Raw genomic sequence first — 12,526 nt, forward strand, 5'->3', positions numbered from 1 at the left:
CGTCAGGTCCTCGTCCGTCGATCGCGTTAGGTCTTTTTCCGTCGACTTCTGAAAAAAAGAAAAATTTCTCGTTAGAAGACAGTCGTAGTGGTAATATCGTAGATAATTTCGTTAAAAATAGAGTCGGTCGTAGCAGTTTCGGTGATAGTATCGCGATTTCAAATTTCGGAAATTCGCGTAACGTAAATATCGGTTTGAATTATTTTTTAGGTGACTCGACCGCTTTAAACCTCGGTGAAGAAAATGCATATGTCGAGACAAACGACGACGACGGCGTCGATTTCATCACGTTTGTCGTCGACAGTGGTGCGACTTCGCATTTTCTAAAACATCCCGGAGTCCTGCTCGGTGAGAGGAAAGTAAACAAGAGTTTGCAATCCGCTCATTGTGAGGTCTCTCTGATGAAAGAGGGAGTAGGTAAGTTGAGAGTTCTAGCCGATGACGGAAACGTCTATTGGTTGAACGAGGTATACTACGTACCTAGTCTTTCTTTTAGTCTTCTGTCCGTGTCGAAAATCGTAGCGAATGGTTATCGTTTCTTCTTCGATGAAGATCCTCGTTTGGTCGATCCTGCGGGAAACATCGTGTCTAGATTAGTACTTAACGATAATGGATTGTATACGATTCAGTTTATGATTAATATACCTCCTATGTTGTACTCTTGTTCTGATTATTCATCTGCGTTGATTACAAATGATGTTAGCGACTCGACAAATGTAGGTAATACTTCGACGACGATAGGTAATGATTCTGGTATTGGAAATTCGAATGTTTCAAGTGTAGGTATAGGAAATACCGGTACGTGCAGTGACAGTGATGTAAATCTGAAAAACAAAAAACAGATAAATAAATTAAAAGGTGAAGGCGACATCTGGCATCGTAGGTTGGCTCATACGAGCAAGACAGTGTTGGATAAGATTCCTGAGTTACGTGGATGTGATTGTCCACCTTTTAATCAATGTCAAATTTGTTGCAAAGCTAAACAGAAAAAACATACCTATGATTCGAGTAGGTATAGGTATCCAAATCCGCTCGATCTTGTTCATATTGACGTAATGGGTCCTATTACAGAAGGACTAGAAGGCGAGCGATATTTGATTGGCTTCGTAGATGACTGTACGAGATGGGGAGTAACGTTCGGAATGAGAAGTAAAGCCGAAGTAGGTACCTACCTAAAAAAATATGTCAATATTAGTGAAACGTTATGGAATACGAAGGTTAAGCGTATAAGGTGCGACAACGCTAGCGAGTTTATCGGAGGTACCTTCAAAGAGTTTGTCGATGAGAAAGGCATATCGATGCAGAACAGTGAGCCGTATGAGAAGCAGCATAATGGCACCGTCGAGCGTTTTTTCCGAACCATCCAAGAAAAAATGCGAGCTCTGTTATACGAAGGCGGGTTAACGAATAAATTTTGGCTTTACGCTGCATACACGGCGAACTACGTGTACAATCGTTTACCGCATTCTGCCTTGAACGATCTGTCACCGTACGAGCTGTGGAATCGCCGAAAGCCAGATTTATCGAGAGTAAGGTTGTTTGGAAGCGTTGCACGAGTTTTAGTACCGCCTGAAAAGAGAAAGAAAACCGATGAGAAGTCGATCGATATGGTTTTGCTCGGTTTTACCGAGACAGGTTATGTATTGTACGATGTTCTACGAAATAAATTTACGAATTCGAGTTGCGTAGAAGTAGATGAAACGCGTAAGATACACGATATCATCAACGATCATTTGATCAAAACGTCTGTAACTGTAAGTATAAAAGACGTAGATATCATACCTACGAATCAACAAGATGTACGTAGTTCGGTAGAGCCAGCTCCTGGGTGCTCATCTTGGGTAAATCCAGATGAGTTAAGCGAAGCCGAACGTAGCGGTGAAATTAACGTTGATCGTAGTATGATTGATACTTCGGTTACCGACGATCGATCCGATGATTTTGCTTGTTTTGCACTCGCTGGGGTCGATGACCATACGTATGAAGAAGCGTTAAACGGTCCTGAGTCGAAATTTTGGCGTGTAGCGATAGATGAAGAGTTAAAGGCGATGGAGATCAAGGACGTTTGGTATTCAGCATCTGAAAAAAGCGTAAATAAAGAGAATTATTCGAAAGTAGACAGTAAGTGGGTTCTAAAGAAAAAAATCAACTCGAATGGTGGGGTGAAATTTAAGGCGAGATTGGTGTTGCGTGGTTTCAAAGACAATCATTTCTATGAATTGGATGAAATTTACGCTCCAACACCTAATCAACCGATAATACGCTCGATGCTTAATCTAGCTATGGTCAACAAGTGGCAGTTGAGACAGCTAGATGTAAGTACTGCATTTCTCAATGGAGATATAAACCGAGGTATTATGTTCAACCCACCGAAAGGGACTAACGAAGAAAAAGGTGTCGTATATATTCTCAAACGTTCGTTATATGGGTTAAAAACGAGTCCCAAGTCGTGGAACGCTAAATTGAACGAGTACTTACTTTCGCTTGGTTTCGTAAGGAGTAAAGTCGATCCTTGTGTGTATTTCGATGCCGAAAATCCTCTACGTTGCGTGTTTGTCGTTTACGTAGACGATTTTCTAATTACAGGTTGCGATGATCGTCTAATTGAGTGGTTGGTCAAGCGATTGAATGAGCGTTTTGGAATCAGAGACCTGGAACAATGCAAGAAGTTCATTGGAATGGAAATTAATCGTAGTAAAGAAAAGTTAGAAATACATCAAAATTCATATATCGAGCAGTTAGTTAATGATTACGGTTTATCTAATTCGAATAGTATCTCAACTCCAATCGAACCGGGCTTGAAAATTACCAATCTCAAGCTCGATAAAAGTTATGAAACCAAAGTGCGTGGTCTCTTAGGAAGTTTAAGTTACATAGCAAGGGGAACACGTCCCGATATCGCTTTTGCTGTAAACTTTCTAAGCAGATACCAGCACTTGGCAAACAAGGAGCTATTCGAATATAGTAAGCGTATTCTCAGGTATTTACGTAGTACGTTGAACGTGAAACTTACCTACGTAATACCTGAAGTCGTTGATAAACACTCTGTAAGAGTGTACGTAGATTCGGACTTCGCTGGTGATTGTTTAGACAGGAAGTCAACATCTGGAATTTTCGTGTTACATTATGGCAACGTAATTGACTGGGTAGTTAAGAAACAAAATTGTGTAAGTCTTTCGTCGTGTGAAGCTGAATACGTTGCGTTAAGTACATCTGGAAAGGAAGTCTTGTCTTGGCGAAATTTGTTTGTTGAATTGGAAGTTCGTATTGATACCGTACCGGTGTACTGCGATTCTAACGCAGCGATTGCCGTAGCGAACACGGTCGAATCTAAACGTACCAGACATATAGATGTCTGTTACCATCATATACGCGATTTAGTCACGAAACAGATAATCTACTTGCAAAAGATATCCTCGGCAGATCAACTTGCCGATATTTTGACCAAAGCCACGACACGTACCGTATTCGACAGACTCTGTGAGTCATTGTTTAACACTTAAATTATGTTTTCGAGTAGATTTTTGTATAATATAAGTATAGTTTTAACTGAAATTTTGCTGTAAAAATATATTTTTTTTTTTTTATTGTAGTGTTTACAAACACCGGTAATGATAAGAAGCAACAAGTTTTACGTTTATTTAAGTGGTACGCGTGTTAGGTAAAATATTTTTATGGTGGGGTGTTGGCAAAATTGATACCGTAACCGTAACGTTTATGCTCGGTAATTTTAGTTTTTATTTTTAAATAAAAAAAATAAAATTAGTTTCGCGAATTCTAAATATCGCTGGTTATGTTTTTAATGAAATTTTGTTCTTTTCGTAAAATCGCGTAAACTGTTGGCTGTTAAATTATCGTTTATTTTTCGTTGTTTTCGTTATGTATATAAGTTCGTCGTGTTAATATTGATTCAATCGTCGAGTTATAAAGTTGTCGAGCTTCTGCTCAATTTTGTTTTTGTTTTGGTTCATTGACTTAGGTCATTGACCGAGTAAATAAATGTTTCTATTTATTTTGAGTCGTTATGTTTTAGTATGTCGAATTGTTTGATTAAAAGTCAATATTCTTTGAGTCAGATTTATCGATTTTGATCGATTTATCGTACAAGGTCACATTTTTCATTTTGGCAAATTTTCATTTTTGGGTTTTGCTCATTTTCTAGACTAGACGCCCGTAGTTTCTTTCCATGAATAGATAGAGGGGCTTGTAGGTAGTGCCCCTTGTTCCCCGTGATGAGAGCTACAAGATGGTACTACTCCCATATAAATCTGTCATGTCACCCATGGCAGTTTAAGAAAACAGCTGGCCCCCTTTAAAGGTCAATAACTTTGAAATGAAGGGGTTTTGGTCCATGGTGTATGCAACATACTCCTATTCATGAGTAGAATATGTGGTTTTAATTTTAGGTCTTATCCGAATCATCTTGTATTTTTCGCGAAAATGTTCAAAAAACTTGACGTATCTCTCTTGGGGTTGCATGAAAATTCACCACCGACGAATAAAAAAGAATACACGTGACCAATCACCTTCGGGTCTAGTCAGATCATCTTAGAATCATTTAAAAACACTCCTTAAATTTTTTCCTGTATGGATAGCACCCATAGAATACTAAAAAAGCGGGTATACCCCATATTACTACCAACCCCATATTACCTGCTTTTACCCTACAATTTCCCAGCCTGGCGAGCTGATAACATGTAAACTTTAGACGATATGATGACACCTTAACAAGGAAAATCTACGAGATATAACATTATCATTCAAAATATTAATGTTAAAATCGCCACCAACCACAATTTGAAAGCTATATTAGTTATTGAGGTTGACGAGAAGGATAATTGCATGTTCTAATTTTGTAAAAAATATGTCAGGCATACCTGAGGGGGACCGGTAAGATGGAAAGTATATTAAGGTGGAGGGAGGGAACTGAGATTACTAATATCTCAATGTACCGCTCTACTGATAGTGCTTGAATATCATTATGATGAGTTATACACCAGATTCCATATACCTAATTAAATTTTTCAATTTTCATCCGTCAGATTCTTCTCGGGTCTCAAAGGGGAAATCAATTCTGCGATATTTTTCAATCAGGGTGTCCAACGGTCCTGCAAGTCCTGAAAAAGTCCTGCTTCTTATCAAAAAGTCCTGATTTTTTTCAATCAGACTTCAAATTATCAAGTTTATTTCTCCTTTTCCTGGAAATTTGAAAAAATTGTACCTCTCGAAATACTGATTTTCGAGAATTTTTGCTCTCGCTTCGCCAGGGCTAATTTGTTTCCCTTTTCCGTAGTTGAAAAATTCCTACAGATTTGAAGAAAAAAATTAAAATTTTTATGAATTGAAGCATATACGTTTCCAAACTGCACTTAGTCCATTTTCAAGGTTTCGGAGGTTGCAACGCCATCTAGCATGAAGTCGCAGCCCAAAATGGCTGATTTCTTGATTTATATTGTGTCCTAGAGTCTTGGCTACAACATATCAAAAAATCAGCCAATTTGGATAATTTCTACGTTTCCAAACTGTACCAAGTAGCATGAATTTCACTTATTTTACTTTAAAACTCGCCGTTTTATTTCGAAAAATTGGTAGGTATATTTTTCCAAACATACTTATCCTTCAAATTTTCCAATAAATTTTTTTACATAAAAAAAAATTTGTTACGTTGAAAAAAAAAAATTTGCCGCCCAATTTCACTACATTAGCAAGAACATCAAAGATGGAAATGAAATCAAAATAATTTTGAAATGTATTTCCAACATTTACTTTCTTACTTGAAAAAAATCTTGAGGTGTTTGAAGACATTAGAAAAGCGAAAAATTTGAATGTAAAATTTTGCTTCGTCTACTCCCTTCCCTTCTTAGAAAATCTTGATGTTTAAAAAATGTAGGTAACTTATTGCTGAAAGTCCTGCTTCTTCATTTTGAAATTATTTGTTAGACATCTCGAATTTTCCAGAATTAATCTTCTCATGAATGTGTTTTTGTCTGTCCCAAGAATAAAATATGCACTTACCTACTTATATGCATATATCCATTTTCTATCTTATGGTATTTTTGACAGAACGATGAAATAGCTGGCGCCTTATTTACGGAAATCGAATGGTATAACTCGAACAAAGAGCATCAAAAACCACCCATAATGTTTCATCACATGGCCTGCCAACCTTTGACGTTATTTGGATTTCAGAGCTACCTATTCGGTTTACAATGTTATTAAGGCGTCTTTAAATTAATGATTTGGAATTATTGGCTAAATGAAGTTAACTTTTTTCTGCTCCTCTATGATTGTCAAGATCACCAGCTAAGTATCATTTTAAATAAAAGGGTACAGGTGAAATGCTCCTATACTTACTAGGATTTTTGAAATTTTGATTGAACATTGTTGAATACCTCTGAAAAAAGTTTGAAGTTTTCCCTCATCCCACCACCTTTGCTCCACAATTACGAAAAACTCGTTTTTCTAGGAAAAAAATTATACTTTAACGAGTTCATAGCAACCTTGTTATTGAGGAAGTTTCATAGAGGCATTTCACCTATCTTACCCGGGGATATCTATTATTTACTCTTTATATCTGTGTACCTATATTTTATTTAAAATGTGTACCTAACGCAATAAATAACAATGTTGTGCTGATTGATGTTTGTGTTTAACATGGGTAGGTAATGGGTATACTTAAAAGAATAAAAACTTTTTTTCAAAGGTTTTAATATACCCAGGTAATAGTTATCTACTTATACAGTACTGAGATGAGTAAAATGTAAGTATAGGAAGGAACTTCTCCTTAAAATTGAATTGAAGTCAAGGTATACCTATACAAAATAAATTAAAAACAGTCATAATTTACACAAACCTTATAAGTACATACATTGTTACTTTTAGTATAGTTTATGATCAAACTTATCATAGAAAATAATCATTTAAAAGCAAAGAATGAATGTTTATGCTTAGGTTGTATTACATAAATAATATCGAAGTCCATTTTGTAAATGAATTGGTACTTAATTACACAGAAAAGAAAGGGTCCATTCATTCTTTAGATTTTTTTTCAGCATACGAGTTACGTGGTTTCATTTCAATCGAATATCGACTGATTTGCCAAGTGTATGAAAGAGTGAACCAATGCTTTACAATTACAGAAGCTAACCAAAAAGTAATTAAATTTTACTGAAATTTGCCAAACACGCAGAAGAAAACGTTTAATATACGTTAAAACTAATTAAAAACTTTCCAAAAATTGATAAAAGTTCAATAAAATTAACTCAAAAAGGCGAAAATGCATGAAACAAAGTTGAAACCATTAGAAGTGCATTAAAATCACTGGAAATGTGGAAATTACCGAGAACCTACGAACTTTCAATGAAAATTGCCCGAAAATGCAGCGTGAAAAGCCTTTTAAAATGCTGTAAAAAAAAACAATCTAATTTTTCTAATTTTTTGGATAAATTTTCAATTTTTTTTTCATTTTATGGGCTTTTTAAAGAATATTCAAGTGTGTTTCGAGCAAAATTCATGACTTTCTCGTGACTTTTTCGCGACTTTCATGACCTTTAGACGCCCTGTTTTAAGATGCTGTAAAAACATCCAAAAAGGTAATAAACTTACTGAAAATGACTAAAACAATGAAATTTCAGCGAAATTCGCAAAAACAAGCTTATCAAGAGCACTACGCGGAACCGAATAGGTACTCGAAAGCAATGAAGTTTCAATAAAAGTTGTCGAAAGCGCATGAAAAAATAATTAAAAATAGGTAGGCTACGTTAAAATGTTGTCAATCACTTTTTGGTGGTTTAATTCGGTGTCTTTATAAAGCTTTTACTACCTAGTGCGTTGGAGGAATTTCAGAGAAAGTTTTCCCAATTGTCGCTGAATTTTGGCAAATTTCACCCGAATTTCGTCATTTTTCTTGCATTTTCAACACTTTTGATGTATGTTTAACTATTTTCACTTAAATTTTCTCATGTTTTGTTAATTTTTGGTGATTTTGAGGTTATTGTTTTTAGTTTTTTTTAAAAGATACTTTTGAAACTATTTCATGTTGATGTACAGTACGTAACATCAGCATCATCATTTTTGTAATTCAAATTACGGTTGATTTTTTTTTTTTGCAAATTACAACAAGTACCTATTATTCGAAAATTCTGTCCATCGTAGTAGGTATGACTTCAAAAAAAAGGCGAGAAGAAGAAAGATTTCTATTTCTTGGAGTTTGAAGTTCAATTTACCAGTTCTGGTAAGTCATATATGTAATTATGTAGGTATTCACATTATAAACAGGTTCTCACCACCGATTTGCAGTTTGCTCAAGCTAATGATTTTTTTTTCAAATGACCAAAATTTTCATTTTTTTTTAGTCAAGGTCAGAAAAAAAACGCATCATTCCAAAAATGTTGTATTGTATTAAAATTTCGTTTCAAACTTGTAAAAGCATACAGTTTCTGTGTCGAAATGCTACAAATAAATTTATAGGTACCTATTTCGTTTTCAAACACGGAAACATGCACGTATCTATTATTTTGCATCGTGATATATTTTTTCCTTAATTTGAAATATTCAAAAGTATAGGTAGGTACCTAGTAGGTTATTCTATGTACTTCCAACACATTCAAAAATAAAATAAAAACACGAATTCCATCATTTAATTTTCTTCACGTAAATATCCACCGCTCCGGTATCATTAACTCGAATTCTGACGATTTTCACTCGTTTAACATTCTTTTGTATTTCAAAAAACTCTGTATCATTTTTCTCTTTAGCTTCAATCACATCGTTCGTCAATCGATAATTCGATCCTATTTCAAAAACAGCTCCGTAAATAGTCCTATAAAACACATAATTATTTCCATTTCCGGATACTTCGGGTCGTACTTTGAACTCGAACATGATCTTGGCACATAACATGGTCATGAATGCGATCCCATGCAAAGCTCTCTGTTTACCTCTCATCAACTCTTCGTTTTCGCTCTCGTCCATTCTACGTTCATATTTAAACTGATCGAATTCTTCAAAAACTGACGTAAAATCTTGAACTAAATGTCCCACAGTGACATTCTCGTCTTCTTCGATGAATCTAGTCAACGTATACGCCGTGTTGTTTATGAGATCAGGCACCAGTTGCATATCGTACCTTAGGGTAGTACAATAATACATCTCTAATTCGTTCAAAACGGTGCTGAAGATTTCGGAATTAGGAATACGAACTGATTGTTTGCCATGCTCGCCCATCGTCAGGTACCCGGTTGATACAAACACTGCTAAGATCGAGTCGATCGAATCGGTGATATTCCACGAGTCGTCGAAATTCATTACTTTTCTCCAAGTTCTCATATCCTGCAAAGTGAACGCTAGGTCGTTATACTGCATGAAAGCTCGATTACTAAACGAAAGTGTTTCGAAAACCAATCTCATCTCGATGTAATGAAAGGATCGATGGAACATGGGGAATTTCTGACTATCGAGCCAGTAATTCCGTATGTTAAATACGTTCAAAAAATTCACAATTGAATACGGATTGTATAACAGTAGACTGGATAAATCGAATCCTAATTTAATATCGTTTTTCAATTTATCTATGTATTTTTGATCTGATTGGAACTCTTGTCTGTCTATAATCGTATACCCCAAGTACCATTGTTCAGCCTGAGCTCGTTTCTCTTCGGGTACTTTGAAAGCTACGAAAAAATCATCCAAATCGGTCTTATTAAAACCGTAATACGCCATTGTTCGGTTATCCATAACGTTAAACGTTGGAATACGAGTAAATAACTTCTCTTTGATGGCGAATACTCCACTCAGAAGGCACCGATACAGATAAATATTCTTCTCCAACGTGATTCGCATGAATTGGAAGTAAAAATTCGTTATCCTTTGCTCGTCCGGTTCGTCGAAATAATCCGATAGGTAAACATTGGTCACCGGCCAAGTATACTCGTCGATGAATAAAAACACGAATTTATTGAACTGTCTTTTCAACGTCCTGCTCAGAAACACGATACTCGACAGTAGTTCGGTTTCGTTACGTTCATCGCCCGAAGAAAACTTCACGAACTGAGTTAATGTTTTCTGAGCGGATTCTTTTTTAATATCTAATATATTCGGATCGTCGATAATCCTACGTAATCTGGCAACTACGTACTGATGTTCTTGAAACGCTTTCTGAATACATTTTATGAACGCTTCGTAGAATCCAGCGTAATTCAGACTGGGAAATTCTTCCGATAGATCGAGTCGAATGACCGGATACTGAGCTAGGTACTTGGATGTGATGTTTTTTTCGTTCGAGATCAATGGACGTTTCTTGAATTTCTGAAGATTGCCTTTTTTATCGTACAATTCGCCTTTGACGAAGAACCGATAGCTCCAGGTGTTGTATAAAGGTACTTCGTAACCTTCGGCGGTCGCTTGTATGCCTACGAAACAACTGATCATATTTAAATTAATTGTTTTACCCCAGCCTCGAGGCAGAGTGATGGCGATTACTTTATCGTCTTCGTTGGATAAAATGTACGATATCAGTAGGGTCTTGTCGGCGATCGCGTCACTGGATTCGACTAACATTTTGAAGGTGGGCGCATCTAGGGTGATATAGGCTCCGTACGTGGATTTCGGTGACTCTTTTTCGAGGAGAATGCATTCGGCGTATTTTGAGATCACGAAGATGTTGAAGATCACTGAGAATAAGATTCGAATCGTCATTTTTTGATGGTCTTACTTCTATTAGTCTGGTAGTTTGGAGATGATGTTGTTCGAATATGGCTTCATGTTGCTTATAGCTTAAGACATAGAGATCTCCGAAATTAACGTACCTACAATAAAATTTGAACCCATTCAACGAAGTACAGAAAGCATCATTGTCGAATTACCTACTTTTATTATGACACAGTAACTTCTACGCCGAGTTATCAAGAAAAAAATATGAGCAGCGTTATCGCATTAGGTAGCCAGGGTAGCTTATCAGTTCGAATTTTAATAATTTCTTTCTATTAATTAATTTAGTTACCTACTAGCGCTACTGATCTACCTCAACAGCCTAACAACTATGTATCAATAGTATCATATAACTACCTAATACATATTCGTTCTGTATAAGAATAATTAGTTGGAAAGATTTGTGACTCACTCACCACGAATGCTTCACGGACGTTAATGAAAATCCTCCTTTTATTAGAACTGATGCGAAGTGTTGACATTTTCAGTACCTTTCGGCTTTCGTACAGATGAGCGAACCTCATTGAAGATGTTCAGCTTCAGCGCCATGATGATCTGAAATCAAAAATACAATTCCATAAATTTTCAACGGAACAAGAACACTATTCTACTCTAAAAAACAGAGAATCTGAATTAGTACATGAAAAATGGAATGTCTAAACAAAAATTTAAATAGGTATTCGCTTAAAAGCAGTCAGATGAGGGATGATGATGAACCAGAACTTTTTTCTTTTATTCAGGAAAGACGAGGTACAGTTAGGTATACAGATTACATCAGATTACATACTACGGAAATGGAATATACTTATTACGTACTCCAATCGCAATATTACGAGTAATATTGAATAATCATTCACGAAATTCTGTTTAATTCAACTTTCAAATTATTCTACAATACGAATACGTCTTTTCATTTTAAATTTTTTTTTTTTTCAAAAAAAAATTCAACTGATGATTCATTTACCCAGAACTGATTCATTTTGCACATACAAACATGATGACGCGAATGAAGTGCAAAACGTAAATAAACACAATTTCATTCAACACAATCCTGGGAAATTACCGTAATTACGTACTAATACTAAACTGACGCATTAAATTTGAATTTTGAATCATGTTTTCTGATTCAATTTTTGATTTATTTCCATTCAAAAAAGAAAAAACACCATCAAACAGCATTTGAGGCTCGAGGAGTGTGTTTAAAAAATCACTAACGTCAAAATCTAAAACAATTTTCATCTAACTGAGGGAATGAAACACTTATAGTAGTCAAAAATTCAAAATACCTACCTACCTACATGTCATCTCCCACCATACGAGTAAAATAACATTTTTGTAGGGAAAATTCCAACAAAAAAAAAATGATTTTTTTGCATTTTCCGAACGTTGACCAAATTTTGATGAACAATCTGCAGTTCAAATTCAAAAATCAAATTTTCAGTTTTCACCACCTTCGATAGCAGTATGTTACTTTGGCCTCCTACACCCTTTCATTTTTTTTTTTTTTTGACAATGATGAATTATTAAACGAACCTCTCCTTTGATACCATATCGTGCTAGGTTGTTACAACATGAAGAAAAAATATCTTGAAAACCAAGAGCCGAATTTAGTATAAACATTTTAATTGTCATGTTTTTTTGAAATTTTTAAAAAATCAATTTCACAACCTCATTCATACCGTTGAGCCCAGATGATTTCCTAATGCTTAATTGCCCTCAAAGGGTACTTCGAGTGACCTGATTTGTGCCCTTGTAAGATGTAACCAGTTGTGCTGCCTGTGCTGGTATCGAAAAATTTGATTTTTCATTTGCATTTTTT

The 12,526-nt window shown here is 35.5% G+C and overlaps 1 protein-coding gene across 1 annotated transcript; it reads right to left on the bottom strand.

Annotated features, from left to right (window-relative positions):
* Positions 1 to 8,070: 8,070 nt before the first annotated feature.
* LOC135848519 (uncharacterized) lies at positions 8,071 to 11,625 on the bottom strand. Its single transcript, XM_065368436.1, has 3 exons — positions 11,524 to 11,625; positions 11,124 to 11,262; positions 8,071 to 10,805 (listed from the first exon to the last, which is right to left on the bottom strand). The coding sequence occupies exon 3, from the start codon at positions 10,693 to 10,695 to the stop codon at positions 8,635 to 8,637; it is 2,061 nt and encodes a 686-aa protein (XP_065224508.1). The 5' UTR covers positions 10,696 to 10,805; positions 11,124 to 11,262; positions 11,524 to 11,625; the 3' UTR covers positions 8,071 to 8,634.
* Positions 11,626 to 12,526: the final 901 nt, after the last annotated feature.

Source organism: Planococcus citri, chromosome 5 (genome assembly GCF_950023065.1).
Source record: "Planococcus citri chromosome 5, ihPlaCitr1.1, whole genome shotgun sequence".
NCBI lineage: Eukaryota > Metazoa > Arthropoda > Insecta > Hemiptera > Pseudococcidae > Planococcus > Planococcus citri.

Bases quoted from the DNA above. Each gene is read 5' to 3' on its own strand.
- LOC135848519 (XM_065368436.1), bottom strand. From the start codon at position 10,695: ATGACGATTCGAATCTTATTCTCAGTGATCTTCAACATCTTCGTGATC.